We start from the raw sequence: 21,355 nt of genomic DNA, 5'->3' as shown, positions 1-21,355 counted from the left end.
GTTTGTACAAAAGAAGAAATAAAACTGGATTTTTTTTCTTGTTAAATAGTATTGTTCTTTATTAGTACATAAGTAATTATTTCTAAAATTCCTTATTCAGATTTTCATTTTTTCAGTAAAGCATTAAATATTCAAATGAAATCTAAAGAGAGATGTAAGAAGATGATACGTTAAATATTCTTCATTCTATGAAAATATACTTTCTAATTAATAAAGAGAAAAATTATATAAAACTGGATAAAAGATTAAAGATTCCCTGCATTATTAGATTATGTTGTGGATATATTTTATAATAAAGTTATTAGGCCAATATTTGGTTTACACAGGAAGTCCCTTAGACATTCTGTAACAGTGAGGCTGATGAATCAGGTTATCAAAACTACAATGATAACAGCTAGGCTGAGGATGTGTGCTTGTTTTACAGTTGGATGTGCCGACTGTTCACAGCAGCAGGAAGCCCATGAGGAGAAACAGGAGGGGCTTGGTGAAGGACAAGCTCCCCTCGGTGGTCAGTGATGGAGCTCCTGAAAAGATTTACAAAAGGACTGAATGCAAAAGTTTCCTTCAAACATGATTCCTTCATGTTTAGACATCTTTGTGTATTAGTGGAGATGTATCAACATCACTGTGTGGAATACAACAAAGTGCATTTACAAGTGTTTTACTGTCTTATCTGTTCAATGTAGTTCAGGTTATAAAAAACAAAATATGACATCAAATTTAATACTTTCAAAACCTTTTTGAATACCCTCTCAATGTTTTTTAAGACCCCATTATGGCTTCAGTTTCTAACCAGTTACACTGGGGGCACTTATGTGCATGTTTAGTGCAGAGTGTAAGATGAAAATGTGACAAAGACAAGAAAATGAAAGACTATTTTTTCATGAAAAAATGAGGCAGTAATATCTGCTCCAGGATGTGTGGGCGTGCTGGTTGAATGAGCAGAAGCCACACCCCACTCTTGACAAATAAAATCCTTTAAAAAAAAAATCTCCAACCTGAGGAATCATCTGTCTGCTATGCTGCTGTGTTGCAACTTCCTTTTTAAACCCCCAGAGAATTACATTTAGGTTATGACAGACTGACAGTTTAGAGATCAAAAGTCTAATTTTATCATCCCGTATTTAACTCTTCAAGTATTTTTTTTTTGATATCTCAATTTCTGAATTATGTTTCTCTCCTGTTTATGAGATGATTTTTTTAAGTTGCAGCTAAAACACTTCAATTACTGATGTACTCTGGCCAATACATAGCAACAGGAAATAAATGAGCCTGCTCAATTGCATTGCTGTATATTGAAGACTAAACAAGCTGTCATTTTGTTTAACCACTTTTATTTAGTATTGACCTGAGTGGAGCTATTTCATATGGAAGACCATTTCTGCCACTTAAAAAAGGAAAAAGGGGAAGTTAGGCAGTTTAAAAAAAATAGGATCCTAGGCAATAATTATTAGACAAAAAGTCGAAATTATGTGTTAAAAATTTATATCATGAGTGGAAAAAGTCTTAATTATGAGATTTAAAGTCATAATTGCGAGATAAAATGTCATAATTATGAGATAATAAAGTCATAATATAAGATCAAAAGTCATAATATAAGATCAAAAGTCAAAAATATGAGATAAAAAAGTCGATACGAGATAAAAAGTCTTAATTATGAGATAATAAAGTCAATATAAGATAAAAAGTTGAAACTATGAGATAAAAAGTTAATACGAAATAAAAAGTCATAAATATAAGATAAAAAGACATATTTATGAGATTAAATGTCACAATTATGAGATAAAAAGTCACAATAATGATATAAAAAGTCATAATTATGGGAATAAAAGTCCAAATCAAGAGATAAAAAGCCAAAATTATGAGAAAAAAGTCATAATTATGCAATAAAAGCCATTATGATATAAAAAGTCATAATTATGAGATAAAAAGATGAAATTGTGAGAAAAAGTCATTATATAAGAAAAAAAGGCATAATTATGAGATTAACTCATAATTATAAGATAAAAAGTCAAAATTATGAGAAAAAAGATATAATGCGATAAAAAGTCATTATGATGAGATAAAAAGTCATAATTATGAGATAAAAGATGAAATTGTAAGATAAAAGTCAAAATTCTGAGATAAATTCATAATTATAAGATTAAAAGTCCACATTATAAAATAAAGTTGAAATTATGAGAAAAAAGTAATTATTATGAAATAAAAAGTCATAATCATGAGATTAAAAGATGAAATTGTGAGATAAAAATTTCAAATTATGAGATAAAGTCATAATTATGAGACAAAAACTCATCTTGTCTCATAATTTTAACATCATGATTTTAACTTTTTAAACATTCCAAATGTGTCCACATGTCAAAAGTTAATGGATACTCGTCAGCCAGTCAGAGCTGAGTATTCACCGATACCATAGTATCAGTAAGGAGACTTTATGAATGTATGAGTGTAGATTTGCCCTCTTACCCGCCTGGGGAGGTTTTGATGTTTGGTCATCAGTTCCTTCCTTGACACTGTTGAGAGCAGACAGCTGATCTTTACTAAGTAAAGCCTGCTGTTCTCTGGTGACCATGTCAGCGCTGTCCGGTCCTAAAGCCCTCAGCTGATCAACAGAGAGCCTCTGCAGGTGAGAAATAAAAATGGAGGAGTGGATGCAGTTTAAGTTCCTTTTAGTTTTTTGCAAAAAGGAAGTCAAATTCATTGAAGTTGAAGAGAGCCAACACTCAGCACTTTATGATCCGTATGTGCACTGTTTATGTAACAGATTGAGAAAGAGTTAATTTTATCAGTAATTAATCTTTTTTTCCAGCTTTTTCTTTATTTAAGGTCTTAAAGTAAAAGTATTTAAGCTGAGCACTAATGGTTGTCCTTAAGTAAGCATTAAGTAATGATGAGATGAAAACAACAGAAAGGTTTAGAAAAAGTTGCTCACTGCAAAGCTTTTAGGTGGGATGAGCGGGATGCTGGATGGTCGGAAATATGACATGAGTGGTGGTTTTAAAGAAGCAAACTCATCTGCAGACAGCTGGGCTGAAGGAGAGAGAAAAAATGGTCTGTATTTTCAAAATGCACAACAAAAAGACTACAAGTAACTCTCGGCCAGCAGAGAGTTTACAGAGCTTTAGTGAATTACTAAAGTGAGGTTTAATATGCTGCAGAATACACAAAAAAAACATCAAACCAATAAAGTTTCCAAGGCTGGACACTTCCGCTGCGGTAAAGTCTCTGGGATTTCCAAACGCAGATATGATAAGCTCTCTCATCTGCTGTGTCCTGGGGCAATGGACATCATTTATTGAACTCACAGCCCCCCTGTGATAAACACACAGACATATTATGTAGCTGTGAGACAACATCTCATTCTTATAAATATTATTCCTCCTCTTGAGAAAGAGCTGGTGACAGAAAGAAGGACTACACATCAGAATCAAACTTTTTCTTACTAATAATGCTGTTTGGTGGTTATTGGTTTAAATAACATGATGTTGACATCAATTCAATCCTGAGCACAAACCTGAATCTGTCCAAGTTGATCTGCTTGATCTCGCTGGAGTTGAAGCCACAGATGAAACAGTTCAGAGAGATCAAGTCTGCCTCTTCTAGCTGCTGTACTGCTATGTCTTTGTCATGTCTGACAGCTGCCCTCCACAGCAGCTCCAACTATGGACATTAATAAAGATCATATTAATCAGTACAATGTAGATGTGGAAAAATGTGGTTATTTGTGTACTTTACCTGTGAATCCTTCCAGCCACAGTGGGTGATTTCCTCCAGTATGTCCTGTGTGATGGGGAGTTTCTGCAGTTTGTCATCAGAGAAGCCCTTAATTATACATCCAAGTCTCCTTATCTCACTCTCAGTCATCTGGGACACCGGGTCAGAGGTCTGCAGAAATACAGAAGTACTTCTCATCTTAATAAATCAAGAAATAGAATTTTGCAATTTCTTCCAAGGGAACGATCCACTGGCAAAAAAAAATCTATTGTTTTTTGTAGTGCAGCAGTGCAACCCAAAAAGCAGCCTTTAAATGTCAAAATAGCAGAACATAAAAATGAACTCACTGCCCTTAAGTATTCCTCTGCACCCCGGCTGAGCACAACCTGGGTGACTGCTTCCACTGTACCTGTATTGCTTTTTTAACAAGGACTTTAAGCTGCTCATCATTGAAGCCAGATACATCTCCGAGTGTTTCCATTGTGTCATTGAAAGTTTTCACGTTGATATCATCCAGTTCTGCTGGGCTCCAAAACACATTTAGACCTTCAAAATCTCTAATCATGTCTTCAGTAATTACTCCAGTATGTGTGGAGCTGCTGCTGTTTTTCACTGACAGATGGTCAAGAAAGAGAGATAAGAGAATCCTTTATTCATCCCCAGAGAATCAAACAATACAAAAGTTTATAGGCATGACTATCATCATTTTTGTGCAGCATTAGGGACCAAAAAAGAAAAAAAACCAACACACATGACTTCTCCTCCTTACCTTCTCTTTTTCTGCGTGCTTCATTTGATGTGGCACACTTGAAGATTTTTTTTTTCAGACCTGGACTGTCTGGCTTCAAGTAACGAAGAGAATCAATGTCCTATGAGGAAAACAAAAGATATAAAACAGTCCCAGATGAAGGCGAGCTGTTGTGTGTTGCATAAACTGAATATATTCTAGATTAGACTGAATAAAGTGATTCTGAAGGCAGTTGCCATTTAAAATAGGAATAATGAAAGCATGATTTTTAAATCTAAATCAAGAGCTGATGCTTTTGTTCATTCTAATTTTTAAGGGCTTAACTAATACAACATGTTGCAAGTTTAAACAACCTTTCAAAAAATAAAGAATGTCTTACATTTAAAGTTAAATGTAAAATTAAAATATTGTCATATGTGTTAGGGAGAGGGGGTGGGAATAAATACATTTGCTCTTTTTCCACCAAATAAAGGATTTTGTTTTGTTTTGTATATTAATTGTTTTAATGCATGTCTGGCATTGTTTAATTATTGTTTCCTTTTTCATTCTCTCACTCTATTTCTTTTTTATGTGGGACTAAGGAATGTGAAGCATGTTTACTAACACTTGAGTGCATTTAAATGCACTTGCCCCCTTTAATATACAGTATCGGATTTTTCTATTGTTTTGTTTATTATGTAGTTCAGTTACAACCTGATGTAGTCATGCATGAGGACACTGTAGAGCAGGGGTGTCAAACTCGAGGCCCGGGACGAAATCCGGCCCATGGTACAGATACACAGCCCGCAATATCATAAAATATTTTAATCATAATTGGCCCACCCGTATGAAGTCTGCAGATTTCCTCCAGTATAAAAATGTGAACTTTACCTTGATAATTTAAAATACTCGTGTTAAATCATGGATATTTGAAAAATGAATAGTAAAAATAATTAGATAAAAAGTCAGGAATGTGAGAAAATAAATTAAGAAGTGTTTACATTTCATATTTTCAATTTTGCTTCTCACAATTATGGCTTAAAATTATTACTGACTTTTTTTTGTCATACTTTGACCTTTTAAATTCACGTTTTTTCTCACATTTTGAACTTGTCAACTCTTGATTTTGACTTCAAATCCCATATTTTACATTTAACACTTACAAATTACAATTTTATTTCATATTTTAACTTTTTGAACCCAGATCTCCTTGAATCCAGGATTTTGAATTTATCTCATTACTTTGACCTTTTCAACTCATGATTTTGACTATTCTCTCATATTTAGACCTCTTAAGGTCATGATTTCAAATTTAATCTCAATTATGACCTTTACAACTCATGATTTTACCTTTGTATCTCATATTTTTACCTTTTAAAATTTTGTGTTTTGACTTTTTGATCTAAAGGTTTATTTTTTTATCCAGATTTTGAGCCTTTTAACTTTTTATTTTGATTTTTTTTTAAATCTCAACATCATTTATAATCAGTGTTAGGTTTTCCCCCCATGATTTGTTACTGGTGAAAATAAGGTTGACTGTTTATGGTTAAATTTTGACCCTGTTAAGAACTTAATTCAGAATCTGGCCCCTGCTGTGATAGGGTAGGGTTAGGGTTAGGGTTAGTTCGACACCTTTGCTGTAAAGTTTCAGCAGGTTTAGAGCGAGTATAGTTTATTCAAGCACTTTTGGGGCAGCCAAGTGGTCTTTCTGACACACAGGTGTGCACACGTTCAGTTGACAGAGAATCCTGCTGTAAACAGATGAGAACAATACCTTTAGAGATCAAAAGCTGTCTATTTGACAACTTAAATTCTCACCATTTCATCATATCTCAAATGTAGAGAAGTTATTGGTCTAAGATGTTTAAAATGAAATGACGAGGTGTTTTTTCTTAAAAGTAACTGAACAATGGCTGCCTTGAATTGACCGAAGACACAGTCAGGTCTGTTATAGTGATAATACATAATCTCACCTATCTTGACAAGATATAAACAAATATTTGTTTTTTTTAATGAAATATGGAAAAGCAAATTTCCGATAATAAAAGATCCACACCTCACATCGCATAGCAGAGATTGTTTTGTTGTCCAGAAGTGGGAGAGGACCCAGCATAACCAGGGTCTCAGATGACCAATCAGGTGGCTCCCTGCAGAACGATAAAACTGCATGAAGCACTTGTTTTCTGTGTCTCTAGTAGCCTTGGTGTCAGTGAGGGGGCTGTCATACCCATAATTCTGGGTGATCAGATTAATTAGTCCTGCCGTGTAGTGTCGAGGTATTTGCTGACAGGAGGCCATTTCCTCCAGGACGGAGTTGCGGACATCAGAAGCTAAGAGACTCAGCTGGGAAGGAGACAGCTCACACAAGAGTGGTCCAAACTGGAGGACATCCTCTGTAGTTAGGTCAGTTAAGTTTTTCCCCTGAAAAATGCATAGTAAAGATCTCAGACATACTGTATCTGTGCACTTTGTGATTGTAATATATTTGGAGCAGGAGATAAAGCATATGTGTGTGTGTGCACTTACGATGCAAAGCAGAGTTCTTTCATAGAAAGGGAGGGACCGGGTAGGGAGCAGCTCTGAGGTCAGGCCAGCCTCCTGTAACTTCTCAAGGAGGGCAGGGCATGAAGAGTCAGGGAGATTCTTCACTATCTCAGGCCTGGGGTGGATCAATGAGAGAGAGAGTGAGTGAGAGGGGACACATTTTACAATAGAGTTTTCTCAGTAAAGATGAAAAAGGAATCGCTGCTTACGGCAGGAGAAGAAGAAACACTTGGGGAATCTCATCAATGTCATATTTTTCTTTCCTTTCCTTCAAGAATTTAAAAAGTCTTCTGGCAGTACATCTTATCTTAAAATGGACATTTTTTCAATCAAAAAGAGTACTCTTTAAATCTGTATTAAGATCTGGGCATACATGTTATATGGTGTGGAAAAGTAAAAACAAACCTGCACTTTGGACAGCATATCTGGAGTCTCTGCCATCTCGTTCACCATTGTCATCACATCACTGTCTGGACACTTCTCAATTATCTCACAGGTTATTCCTTTAATGACTGGGCGCAGATTCCTGTCTCAGTATGAAAAGTTTGAATGTAAGCATGTGAAGCAATAACAGGCATGAGCGAACAGAACAGACCAACCAAAACACAGCAAGGTTTAAACATTTAGGAAGTGTGTGAGTTTGGGGGACCTCCTTTTTTCTGTAATGGTAAAGTTTTTAAGATTTATACATCTCAGAATGAAGCTCTTTGGTATTTTGACCCCTACGGGCATTAACTCATTAACAGGGAAGACATTTTTAAAATGTGTTTTTTTTAGCTATTCCAAAAATACTTTACTAAGGATGCACAATACTGGATTTTTGCCAATATGCCGACGTTTACAGATTCCTTTTAGCCGTTATAGCAACAATATTTTAATCTGATTTTCTGACCTAAAACTTCAGTTTTTCTCACACTTAAAGGTTTGAGGATGAACAAAGAAACAGACTTTAGTCCCTAAAACACACTTGAATGAGGATAAATAAAGAAAAAGACCTCAAATAACATAGGTCTGTTGGTCCAGCCTACACCTCCATGCATAATGTATATCCAAAACTTACAGTTGATACGTGCTGATACTCACAGCCAAAATGTAAATATGGGCAGAATTTGGTATCTGCCAAAACCGATATTTGCCTTTTTAAGCTAATATCTACAGACATCAATATCAAGCCAATAATATTATGCATCCCTGGTTTTAATTTTTATAATTTAGAAAAAGTTTCAGGAGATCCTGGTAATGCAGACTGGAAATTACGACCCAGATTTTAAGAATTCAATAGCTTTTTCAACCACTCAAATGTATTTTGTAAAAATGTTGCAGTTTGGATCATAGATCAAAAAACATGATTTTACAAAGAGACAGGACAAAAGAAACATTTTTAAAAGCATGCAGTGCCATAGAAAGTTTTTGCCCCAATTCTGATTCCTGATTTTTTATATATCTATCACACTTACATGTTTCAAATCATCAAACCAATTTTAATATCTCTCAAAGAAAACCCAAGTAAATAAAAAATGCAGTTTCTAAGTGATTATTTTCTTTATTAAGGGAAAAAAATCCAAACCTTTCTGGCCCTATGTGAAAAAGTAATTGCTTGATGATCCCTAAGACTTTTGAAGAAATATTCTGTGGACTGACGAGACAAAAGTTGAACTTTTTTGAAAAATAACACAGCATTTGATAAAAGAACATCATGCCAACAGTCAAACGTGGTGGTGGCAGTGTGATGGTCTGGGGCTGCTTTGCTGCTTCAGGACCTGGACTACTTGCTGTGATTGATGGAACAATGAATTCCGCTGTCTACCAGAAAATCCTGAAGGTGAACATCCAACCATCAGTTCATGCCCTCAAGCTCAAGCGTTCTCGGGTTACGAAGCAGGACAATGACCCAAAACATACCAACAAGTCCACCTCTGAAGGGCTCAAAAATATATATATATATATGTTTTTTTAAAAATACAGGTTTTAGAATGGCCAAGTCAAAGTCTGGACTTAAATCCAATTGAGATGCTGTGGTGTGACCTTAAACGGGCAGTTCATGCCTTAAAAACCCTCCAATATGGCTGAGTTAAAACAATTCTGCAAAGAAGAGTGGGCCAAAATTCCTCTACAGCAATGCAAAAGACTCATCACCAGTTATCACAAACGCTTGATTTCAGTTATTGCTGCTAAGGGTGGCACAACCAGTTATTAGGTTCAGGGGTCAATTACTTTTTCACACAGGGCCAGTTAGGTTTGGAATTTTTCCCTGAATAAATAAAGAAGAAGCCCTGAGAGATATATGTTGTCCAGCTGTTTTCTATCGCCAGAAATGAATAAATTATCAGATATGAGGCCAGTGATAGATAATAGTGGTACAGGCATGCCGAGGAAGTACCGTCAGTCCTTAAACTTGAGTTGAGGGATGTTTGCACTAATCTGTGGCTTTGCCTCACCATACCTCTCTCTGTTGCATTCACTGAGCACTCATGCTCAAAACTAAAACTGATAGAACCAAATTTACAGAGCAAAGACACTCAACGGATTGAAAATTCTGTCAAACTTCCCTCAGTGCAAGTCCTACAGGAAGAACAAACTTATGTCACTGGTAGTGATCACTGTGAATGAAAGGGTTAAATATATATTTTTAAAAAGGCTTAAGAAAAGCTGCTTGTTTGAATAAACTTCTCTGCAAGTCATAATATAAAAACATTTTAAATGGTCAGATGTTTTAAGGCTACTGAGTTTTGACTATTTTTATACAGGTACTCACCTGAATATGAGCCTCGTCTTGGCAAACAGATTTTTTACCACTGTAAGAGCCTAAAGATTAAACAGCAGAGTAGTTTTACTGATTTATGTTTAACTTCTGTTGAATAATTTGATGATTAGCTAAGTGGGTGCATGTAAATCTTTAAGAATGAGCATTAATGAAGGGATTACCTGGCTCTCAGTACACGTTTTGCCCTCCAGTTGTTTCAAAGACTTGATTGTTTTCCCCAGAAGTTTTGGGGGAAGACTTTGGAAACAAGGGTCTGGCAGCTTTTTGACCAGCTCTGATGGATCAACATTTTTATTCCGCTACAGGGAAACATAAAGAATAACAACAAATACATTTTATTTATCACATTATTTTTAAATGTAAAAAAAAATTCCAGACTTATAAACTCTGATATGATTCTTGTAAAAATCAAGTCGTATTGAAGTCTGCTTAATATAACACTAACAAAAACTGAGATCCTAGACAACTAATATTTAGTATAAAAATGACAAACTTTAACCCTCTGTCCACATTGCACACAACATTTCCATATATTTAGGTTATCAAAACTTTAAATACCTTTAAATATCATGCATTTCAAACTAATTAAAACCTCCATTAATTTAATAATGGTGGAAACAAAAAGTACAGAAACTTGGCTGGTTCCCATCACTTTTTCAAATGTTGCCATTGTATTTATGCAGTTTAGACTGTATGTAGGAGCTTTTTTGCAGTTTTTGAGGACTGAAAACAAAAGATTATGTTTCAAATAGTTTATCTTGTGTTCAAAAAGCATTAGTCTTTGTAAACACTGCACTTATCATCAGCCAGATGAAGCCCACAGAAACAAATAGCATTATTTAAAGCATCATAAACTTTACTAATATAGCTAATTTTATACATTATATCCTGATTGAAAAATATTGTTTTAAAAATTATTGACATATATTATCCAGCCCCACATTGCACAAACTGGAACTGGAGTTTTTAACTACAAAAGACAGTTGTCATGGTATTCATAAATGATCTTAACCAATCAGTTTAGCCCTGCTAACCCACTCCTCTCTCCATACCATCCCCTGAATCATGGCCATCATCTGCCCCTTCCTCATCTTTTTGCACAATCTGTTCAGAGCTTCTTGGTCCCCCAGGAGCTCCTTGGCTTTGATTTTCTTGAAGACACAACTTGGCACTGCTGTTATGATGGAAAGCAGACCCACCAGCTCCTGAACCGACACCTCTTTGCACTGAGGGGAGGCAGAATGAGACTTTTAGTAGAGTGGGAGAGAAAGCATGCCTGACATTATCCTTAACAGCAATGCATGTTTACCTTCTTATCACCCAGGCATTTTTTGACTAAGGTGCGCTTCTGGCCTCGTGTCCATGAGACATTTGGTCCAAGATCTTTAAGAGCTTCTTTGATATCATCCCCATCACACGCAAACAGCTGCCTAGGAGACAACGAGGTGAGACTACTGCCGAGCTCCTGTGGTGCTGGTTTATTGTTGTTCGACTGCAAAAACTTGGAAATGATCCTCTTTAGCTGAAGTCAGGAAAGTAGAAAGGCAAAGAGTAATCAGGATGGTACTAAAATTCATAAAAATCAATATTCCCAGTCTTTGCTGAGGGGATGCATGTGTAAAAAGAGTGGTACCTTTTTGACCTGGGGACACTTGTCTTCGTCACAGTCTTTAATCTGACGGAGGAGTTTCTTACTGAGGTCAGGAGTCAAGTTTTCAGAGGGTAAATACCAGCAAACTAGTTTGCCAAGTCTGAGGAGTAAAAAGAAGTCAATAGTTTGATTATTCCAACAGTTTAAATAAATTAGTTCTCCCAACCACCAAGATTTTTGTAATTTATACTGTGTTGAAAAAACAAAAACAACATAAGAGCTTAACTGCCCCTTTTGTCATGGCAGCAATTAAAAAAAAATTAGCCCTTAAAATAGTTGCTTCACCAGCAGTTTCTTTATATAGTATTTTCATAAACTGATATACACACATTTATGCAGGAATACACACTTTTCCACATTCTTTGTAAAATTCTCTCCTCTGAAGCACTCTTTGAATTTTTCCAGAAGCTTTTTAGCCACAGCGGGCTTCAGCATCAAATCAAAGGCAGCCTCAGACGTTTCAGAGAAAAGATCACATGGCTAAAAGAGAGAGTGAATGAAATAAATCAGCAGAATCATATATTCAGTCATTCTAACTGCTCATTATAAATTCTTTGGGTTTTCATCCTTCTTTTTCCTCTTACCTTGACCAAAGAGTCAACATCTTTTACTGGTAAAAAAGAGAGGAAACGTCCCAGTGCCATCAATGCCACTTTATTCAGCCATTTCACTGAAGGTTTGCAGGACTTCATGTGTGCTGCAGAATAAATGACTGTTACTAATCTCATACAAACTGAACAGAGAAGAAGAATCAGCAAAGAAGCAGGAAATAAAACATGTTTTCAGGTACTTAAGTAGACACAGTTTTAGTGTATTGAGATGAGCCGAAAACTTTCACCTGCCTACCTGCTTAGTGTTGTCATTGATCTGACCTGAATGTAGTCCCATTTATTTTAACAAACAAACACAAATGTAAACATTTGCATATCAGGAAACTTCCTTTGCTAGTCATACTCACTTCTCTTCAAACTAAATTTGAATTATTGCCTGTTACTACTGCCCATTTATTTTCTCACAGAAGGACATCTGTGGATATCTTCAGTTTGTTAGCTTCATGCTAAATCATTATGGAAATTGCAATTAAGGGACAGAAAGATTCAGCATCCTAACTGCAGTAATTCTAACTTAGATGATTGATTTTGCACCAGTGAAATAGATTGTTTAGGTAACATCAATAAAGTAAGTAAGAGAATAGAATGCTTCTTAAGTTTAGAAATGATATATTTTTTTAACTTTGCAAAGCAGATGGATACGCCCGTTTCTGTGTTTCTCACTGGCAAATCCATCTTGTAAAGCCCCCGTCTGAACTTTTTGGGCCCGGTTAGAAAGTGACAGGACCAATCAGCGACGAGGGGCAGTACTTTCGGGTGTGGTGGAGTTGTGTTAGCAAGCAGCAACAAGAGGCCAGTGTAATTATGTCGGAAGACATTCCTGCTAAAGCGCCAGTTTTATTAGAACTTGACAACATTTCTTCATTAAAAGAAGAACAGAGAACAGAACTGAGTTGTTTTCTTTTCAAAAATGACAAAAGTCCTGTACTGACATGTCTACAGTCATGTTATACAGTTCTCCATGCAGCTCAGTAGTGGCTACGTCACATGTTTTGTTGCTCTTATTGGCCCGTAAAGATGTGATAGACAGAACGTTCATCCAATCACCCTCAGAGTTTGTTTGTTTTTTTTTCCAAAGGCTCTGCCCTTTCCTAAACGCTGTGTATGAGTGGTTTACTAGATGGTAGGGTGAAACAAATCCATCTGACATGCCAGTTTAACTTTTTTTCAGCATCTTTTTTCAGCAGCCTTCAGTCTCAGACTATAACCAGAGACTGAAAGCTGTTGATATAAGTCTAAGTAACATCACCCATGTAGTTTCTCAAGCTGTCTTTTGGAGCCAATCTGTTGCTGTCTCTTTATCAAAAACACTGTCTATAACTAACATGTTGGTCAACCTGGTAACAGGTAAAGAGTTGGAGCTGAGGCATGTCTTCACCCACCTCACATGGGCTTGTACTCATATCAGCCTTGTATCCATCTTAAGACGGACTAGTTATTAAGAGAAAAAAACACTCCTCATGCAGTGTTTGCTCATAAAAAACAAGGTTATTCTGACTTTTTTTGAACCAGGCAGTAAACATGTTGATTTCTTCTGTAAATTCTGCTTTTGACATGGGATTTGTGGTGCCTCTGCAGCCAGCTTCAAGTGGACACTTGAAGAGCTGCAGTATTTTGGACCTCTATGTTGACCTCATACAGTTGTGTTGAAAATAAGAGTAATAGAAAACCAACAGACCCAACGGTCATGACATGCATGCTGCTGATTCAGTGTAACTGAATCATTCATTTGTAAGGTCATTCACTCTGGGACAAAAACAGGTGTCAAACAGGTGACCATTATTTAAGGACAAAGGCAGCAAATGTTGTAAATGCTGGTTATAGTACATTTCTCTCTGGGTCATTCCGGACATTGTTACAAAGAACAGCGTATTTTGATTAAAAAGTTGATTGGACAGGATAATCACACAAGGTCTAAAGTTTCTTTTGAGTACTCTAACAATTAGAAGACCCCAAACTATTGGCCAGACTGATGGAAAAAATTGTTCTTTTTGAGTCTAGACAGTCAAACACTGAATTCAATCTGTGAAGACACTGAAGCATCACGACATGGGGATGTTTCTCATATTACGGTGTCAGGCCTATTTATTGAACACCGAGTATCATGGATCAGTTGGAACACATCAAAATACTTGAAGAGGTCAGGTTGCGATTAACATTATGGCATGGCCTGCTCAATCCTCGGACCTGAATCCAATATAAAACTTGTGGGGTGACATAAAAAAATGCTGTTTCTGAAGCAAAACCAAGAAATGTAGAGGAATTGTGGAATGTCGTCCAATCGTCCTGGGATGGAATACTGTTCACAGGTACCAGAAGTTGGTTGACTTCATGCAACACAGATGTGAAGCAGTTCAAACAACTAAATTTAAGTTCAGTGATTCACAGGAAAGCTAAATCTTCAAGCATTTTTCAGTTCATACCGTAAATGCTTCAGATTGTAAAGAAAAATGCAGACACTGATATTTTATAATTTCTGTTAAGAAATAACAATTTGGTAATTTTTTCTTCATGTTTTGATTTAGAATAGAGGATGCAGGATTCCCCATGCATTTTCATGTATGGAAATAAAAGTTACTTTAAGGATTTTAAGCTTTACTCATTTTCTAAACACACTTCTATTATTTTGAACATAACTGTATATGGACCACAGATGTTGTTGCTTTATGATACGCTTTCATTTTTGTCACATAACATTATGCTTTCCACTTCAGCTGTCAGTTACCGCCTGGCACTGGTAAAATCATGGTAAATAATAATAAATAATAATATCATTTTTAATATGAAGTTTGATTCTAAATTGTTCCTAGGTGTGATTGTGACTGCTTCTTTCTTTCTTAATGTCATTTTTCCCATCACGTGTTTTTTCTTTCTCTCACCTGCTTATAAATTCTTAAACAAAAAACTTCAAAAACGGTTTGAGAAAGTTTAGGCAACTTCCGGCCATCTCCAGACTTTGTGTCTAAAATTCTGGAACGTGTTATCGCCTCTTAAATCAAATCTCACCTCTCTCATAACAGCCTCTTCAAACCATTCCTGTCCCCAACTCAATAAAGACACAGCCCTCCTCGCAGTCACCAACGACCTCCTCCTCTTCTCAGACTCCAGCCATCTTAACATTCTCATCCTCCTTGACCTCACAGCCAACTTTGACACTACTAATCCCACCATCCTGCTCTTCCATCTGCAACATTCCCGAAGTATCACCAGCACTGATTTCTCTTGGATCAATCATATCTCACAGACAGACAACAGTTCAGCCACATCAATAACTAGCTCCACTGACACAAGGTGTCCCCCAAGGTTTGGTGCCTGGTCCCCATCTATTCATTTTATATTAATTCCCTCTTGGTCATATTATCCACTCCATGGTCTCCATTTTCACTGTTATGCAGATGACATTCATTTCTACATCTACACCACCTCCGTCACCAGTCATGCTCCATAGAAACAAACTGCCTCACTGCCATAAACACCTGGATGAATGACGAGTTCCTCTCACTTAATTATAATACATCAGAAATCATGATCATTGGCCCAGAATCACTCATCCATAAACTCAACTTCCAAACTGACTATTCCTCCCTAGAGAGATATAGACAACCAGGTTTGATTGCACAAAGTGTTGTCTAAATTGAAATGTTTCAATATTTCCTTACTTGTTTTGGAGTCAGCTGGCGGCTTTGTTGTACAGTTAAAGTTTTTCTTGATGATCTGTTCCTTTGCCCATTTCCACACCTGTTTTCTTTGTTTTTCTGACATTAGATCGTGCAGTGACTGCAGCATTTCCATCCTGCAGCCAAAAACCCATTTAACATTATCAAGAGTAGTTCTGAGTGATATTTGAGAGTAATTGCACAAAAGAAGCCTCACCACTTCTCAAAGCGGCTCTCTGCTCTTGCAGGGAGGAACAACTTTGAAGAGGAGGAGCCAATCACATTAGGTTTTGCAGCCCACAAAAGTGTGTCATAGTCATCAGAGTTCACACACTCCTGGGTCAGAGTTGCGTAGGACAGAGAAGCCATGAATTTTTTTATGTAACACATGGATGGGTCCTAAGGGAAAAAGAGAAATGTCAAGAACAGGAAGAGAACAGACTTGTTTTCTTCTCCTAAGATCTTGAAGCTTTCACAGAGTACTGACAGAGGAGTTCTTCATCATCCTGATCATTTTCGAAAGACGGGTGCAGTTCAACATCATCTCTGTCTAAAAAGGAAAAGAGAGGCAAAGATAGCTAATTACCAAATTAGCACATGCATTGTTTCATTGGCTCATCTTGGTCTTATTCTCACCATTTTTTCTATGTCGTCTGGAGGAACTCGGTCCGTAGAGTCTTTGACAGGAAGCATTGAATTCAGGACACTCATGAAAGTAGACAGGAAGTTTTCGGATTGGTCCATGTTTCTGTCTTTAATAGGCATGTCACTGGAAGAGAAGAAAATGAACACTTAATTTTGCAACACATGTCCTTATGTTCATACAATATGATCAGACACACACTAGTGGTTCACATGAAAACTACCTGTTGTTGAAGACAGTTTTCAGCAGCATCATTGAAGGCAGCGGGTATTCTGTTACACAAGAGAGTTTATAATTATTCTTGTATGGTTTTAAACACATTAGGACTGGTCTGTTTTTTATGTAAACCAACACCCAATCTTAGAGAGGCACTAGGTTTGGGTTTTAGAATAAGATCAGTCTTACCTTTTTTCTGGCATAACTTCATCTGATGAGGATAAGAGACAGATAATGGAAACAAAATCATGGAGAAATTAATAATACTCAAAATTACTGCCTAGGAAAGAAGGATTCATCTTATTTTACACTGATGGGAACAACAAGATTTAATGTGGTCTAACAGCAATAATTGCTTCTCTGTGATTTTTTTCAATGTAGTATTGATTTTGGCGCCCCCTGTGGTAAAAGTAATACATCTTATCTTCACATATCCAAGAAGTTTTCCTCTATAAAAAAAGTCTTCACATAATTTTAAGACAAAATGTCCACCTCCTGTGAACCATTGCAGTGGAATATATAAAACAGACTGTTTCTGCATCATGCAGCACACAGTGGAGCAGCCTTCCACAGCCAAACACTGCTCCAGCTTTGTGTCTTTCAAGGATTATGTGAGGGTGTGGCTCAAAACAAATTAGCTCTGTGACTGTCTCACCACAATAGTGCGTACGTGCGTACATAAATCTATGCATGCAACTTAGGTTCAATGTTGCATAAATAAACTAATTTATGTATGCTCACTTTGTGCAATGGTACAGGCAAATTTTGAGCAATAGAGCAATTACAGCAGCACTTCACCTTCTACCACCTTAACACCTTATGCATTTCAATTACATATTCACATGTTAATGTTCCTTTATGTGTACTGTCCTAGTTCTAAATGAATAAAAGATGAATAAATAAACCTGGCAGCAACAGTTTTAGGTATTATTAGAAACACAAAAGAAATAGTCACACTATCTCGGGGCTTTAGCAAGTTGCCTACATGAAAGGCAGTTTCAAGATTTAAAAACTTCTAAATGTTTACCTTAAACAGTTCTAGGTAAAAACCAAACTATCAGAATTGTTAGGTTTGAACACACTCAAACAAAAAAAGGTATAAAATACCTTCAGACAAGGCCGTGCATCAATGGTTATAAAGGAGAGAGCTATCTGAGGCCCATGGAGGTGAGCAAAATCATGTCCCATGTAAAGTTAAGCTGTGATGACCATTTTATTTTCAACCTGAATAACAACCTTATCAAAGCAACATTTTTAACCATTTATTTATGTTGTGTTATATATAGCCTTCTTTAAAACATAAACCTCTTTTCCCAGATCATAATTAAATTGGGTTGCAATAGGAGATGGCAATAGAAATTTAAAAGCAGCAAAAATGAGTTAACAGAAGCAAAAAAAGGGAAGCACTGTCAACTATGGGTAGAAAGTGGCAAAAATTGGTTAACGGATGCAAAAATAAATGGGAAAAAGTGAAAAGGCTGGGTTTAAAGTAACAAAATGTGTCTAAATGGAACAATATGTGCTAAAAGTAACAAAACCTGACAGAAAAGGTGATGGGAAGGGTTAAAAATTGGCAAAATGGATAGAAGAGGTGACAAAATTGGATTGAAAAGTGGCAAAAAAGTGTTTACAAGAGGTTAAAAAGTATCAGAACACAATAGTAGCATGACACACTTTTCAGCTTCAGAAAGAAGTAGCTATTAGCCCCAGACGAATGCTAGCACCAATTCAGCACACAAGTATTGACATGTTAAAAAAATCGCAACTGGTGAGGGCCCATTCTCTGGGGGTTTCAGTGGCACAGCCAACTCTGTGGGCAGGCCTGCCTTCAGATGAGAAACTCTATGGTGTATAGTCACATATTGAATCAAATATTTTTTTCATTAGTTTCAGACAATTTATCGTCATCATCATCCTCTACAGAGAGACAGGATGTGATTTCCAATGCAAATACTCCTACAGACGAACATTTAAGTTCCATCTGTGATTACAACCTCAAACACACAAGGGTGTAAAGAATATAAGAATATTTCACTAAAGTAAAAGTACAGTTAGCATGATTAAAGATTACTTACAGTAAGTAGAAATAAAATTACTGCACTATAAATCTAAAGAGTAAAAAATACAAAGTTTACTCAAAGTACTGAACTGAGTAGCTATTTTTGATACCTAAGGGGGATGAAAAGCATAATGTGATTTTTCCTTTTTGGGAAAAGCAAGGAATATTTTTAATTAAAGGTGCATATTTTGATTCAAATGCAGAGCAAGTGCAAATTTTCGATGGAATGGGGAAGCTCTGGTTCAGTCCCATTTCTAACTTTTACTCCTAACCGCATTTTTAGCACTCTAGTGGAATTTTTTCCCCTACAAAATGGGACAACCCTTTGAGTTCCTGATATGTTGGTACTGGCATCGACGCAACAACAATACAGGACATGTCTACTTTGATCATTATTGAAGGGCCAGTTAAAATCAAAAGGACAACGATGTACTGAAAATTAAATAAGACAGTGGATAGTTGTGGTACATGTCAAATCTTGCTGCAGATTTGCAAAGCATTCTGAGAGATTTCCCATAACATTCAGTTTGGAGTGAGCCTCTGAAAAACCTCAGTCTGAAGGACCATGTAGCCCTTGCACTTCACGCTAAGCCTTCTTTCCAGCAAGAATAAGGATACACTACCCCTGGATGTGATAGTGCAGAACAAAGGAATAGAGATACATGGATACACTTTTTTCACTTTTCTTATGTTGCAGCCTGATGCTAGTCTAAAAATCTTTTTTATTTTCATAATCTACACTCAGTACCCTATCATGACAAAGTTGAAACTGAATTTTAACTTCTTGCAAAGTTGTTTAAAAAAACAAAACAAACAAAAAAAAAACAACTGAAATATTACATTTACACAAGTTTTTAGACCCTTTGCAAAACACAATTTTGTTCAGGTGCCCCTCATTTCTCTCAGTCTTTGCCGAGATATTTTTACACTTTGATTGGAGCTTTTCAATTACAGTAATTTCGAGCCTTGCTAAGACATTGGCCTGTAAAACATTAAGCTTAGGGAGGGAAGGAAGTGACAAAAAAGTGTCATACCAGTTTTTTGACCTCTTTGAAGACAGGTTTATTGTCAGCCATCCCATCTGGTTTCAGAGCAGAAAGAAAAAACTAATTATCACAAGAAAACATTTCTGTCCACATGGACAAACACATGCATTTTGATAAAAGGAGATAATGTTTGTGATGACATTAATTCTTACCCAAAGCTGCACAAGACACAATGAGCACGAAGAGAATGGCTCCTCCTTTTGGAGCCATGTTGAAAAGCAAACCTGCCACTCTGTCGGACATAATAGTACATCAGAAAGTACATAAATATCATCACATAATAAAGAATTATTTGTTTTTATTTACCCTGCTGTAAAAAGCTGTAGGCTTTGTAGCACTAAGTCATGATAGAGCCAACCTCTACGCTGTCTGACAAACTTTCTCCTGTGAGGATCACACTTCACTATAGTTACCGCTTTTATAATTCCTCCTTTGGGAGGCCTGATAGACTTTGGGAATAACATGCTGTGAAAAACAGGCTCGGTAAATGTGCATGATGTACTTTGAGGAACATGATGTCTTCTCCTCAGATCACATTTGATTTCCTCAGGGCTTCTTTCTTCAGTATTTGCGTTTAGGATTTGCCTTTATTTATTTAACTACTTCCATTTAATAATTTGACTTCTTGTTTGAATATGCATAAATACATGATACACAATAAGAGTTAACATTACTTCTGTAATGATTTTTTTTTTCAAAATCTTTTAGTCACTTGTAAAGTCAGGCAAATTTGATTTCTAAAAGGTTTTTTCATAGGTCTGTGGTTTTCAACCTTTTTTTGCCCAAGGCACATCTAAGATCAAACCAGAATCTCAAAGCACACCACATCTGAATCCATACAAAAAGCCTCTTTAACATGTTACAGGAACTTCTTTTGTTATACAGTAGCAGAAATAGTAACACAATAGAGTGGTTGTAAATATTCTAAATTGTTAAACCTTTAACTTCGTTGATTATCTAAAACTATCACCACACCAACAAAACAAGGACTTCATGATTTGAGTTTGAATAGTTTATCACTCACAGATTTGAGCCTGTTCGTCGGTAGATCACAAAAACAGCGAGGAAAAGTGAGGATGAGCGTGTTGTTCCTCTGCCTCTTTCTCACATCTAAGGTGAGCTGCTGGGGTGGTTACCTGTCCTCTCCTGAATCAACAGGTGTAGCGTAGTGTTAGTGTGGGAGGGAGGGAGAGGGTTGGATTACTTTGAAGATATTGGATTTAGCTGATGCTTAAATGTAGTAAACATTGTTTTTTGTATTTTATATATTTCATAAGGTTCTACAACAGGGCATCATTTCCATCCCTCAGATCATACATGGCAACAGGAGAAGATGGAATGGGTATTAAAATCTTTACTTTACAATTAAATACACAGCCACGTCCACAGAAAGATCAACAAACTGTGAAACCTTTTACTCTCTCGATGGAGGAAATGAGCAAACAAAAATCAGTAGCTCTGCAAAGAAAGCCACAATAGCATAATAAACTACATCCATTAGTGGTTGAATGGGTGCTGGTTATGTCTACCTGACTCACCCATGAGTCCTGACATTTGATTTTGTTAGATAAAACAGTTCATTTTTCTCAATGTATGCTCAACACTCCTTATTCCTCATATAAGTTGGTACATCGTGTCCAACCTTTAAAATCTAAATCAGCTAAAATATATCCAAGACTGTGTCATTTCATCCTTGTTGGATCTTTCAGTCAACTGTCAGTGAT

At 36.3% G+C, this 21,355-nt stretch overlaps 1 protein-coding gene across 1 annotated transcript; it reads right to left on the bottom strand.

Annotated features, from left to right (window-relative positions):
• Nucleotides 1–226: 226 nt before the first annotated feature.
• otoa (otoancorin) lies at nt 227–20,772 on the bottom strand. Its single transcript, XM_041793941.1, has 29 exons — nt 20,656–20,772; nt 19,784–19,863; nt 19,620–19,666; nt 16,716–16,737; nt 16,534–16,582; nt 16,304–16,436; nt 16,155–16,217; nt 15,885–16,066; nt 15,671–15,804; nt 11,985–12,097; nt 11,750–11,880; nt 11,383–11,500; nt 11,059–11,271; nt 10,802–10,975; nt 9,911–10,048; nt 9,741–9,790; nt 7,391–7,511; nt 7,195–7,292; nt 6,968–7,100; nt 6,669–6,862; nt 6,498–6,588; nt 4,484–4,583; nt 4,124–4,326; nt 3,736–3,885; nt 3,515–3,660; nt 3,182–3,312; nt 2,933–3,030; nt 2,467–2,620; nt 227–524 (listed from the first exon to the last, which is right to left on the bottom strand). The coding sequence occupies exons 2-29, from the start codon at nt 19,839–19,841 to the stop codon at nt 442–444; spliced, it is 3,327 nt and encodes a 1,108-aa protein (XP_041649875.1). The 5' UTR covers nt 19,842–19,863; nt 20,656–20,772; the 3' UTR covers nt 227–441.
• Between the last annotated feature and the right edge of the window lie 583 nt (nt 20,773–21,355).

The sequence above is a fragment of the Cheilinus undulatus genome, linkage group 8, assembly GCF_018320785.1.
Source record: "Cheilinus undulatus linkage group 8, ASM1832078v1, whole genome shotgun sequence".
NCBI classification, from domain to species: domain Eukaryota; kingdom Metazoa; phylum Chordata; class Actinopteri; order Labriformes; family Labridae; genus Cheilinus; species Cheilinus undulatus.
This window is presented reverse-complemented; position numbering and strand designations above follow the sequence as displayed.

Bases quoted from the DNA above. Each gene is read 5' to 3' on its own strand.
- otoa (XM_041793941.1), bottom strand. From the start codon at position 19,841: ATGGCTCCAAAAGGAGGAGCCATTCTCTTCGTGCTCATTGTGTCTTGT. The intron at 16,437-16,533 runs GTAGTTTTCATG...CTTCTCTTCCAG, and splicing joins AAAACTGTCTTCAACAACAG to TGACATGCCTATTAAAGACA. The intron at 3,886-4,123 runs GTACAGTGGAAG...GTATTTCTGCAG, and splicing joins TTGTTAAAAAAGCAATACAG to ACCTCTGACCCGGTGTCCCA.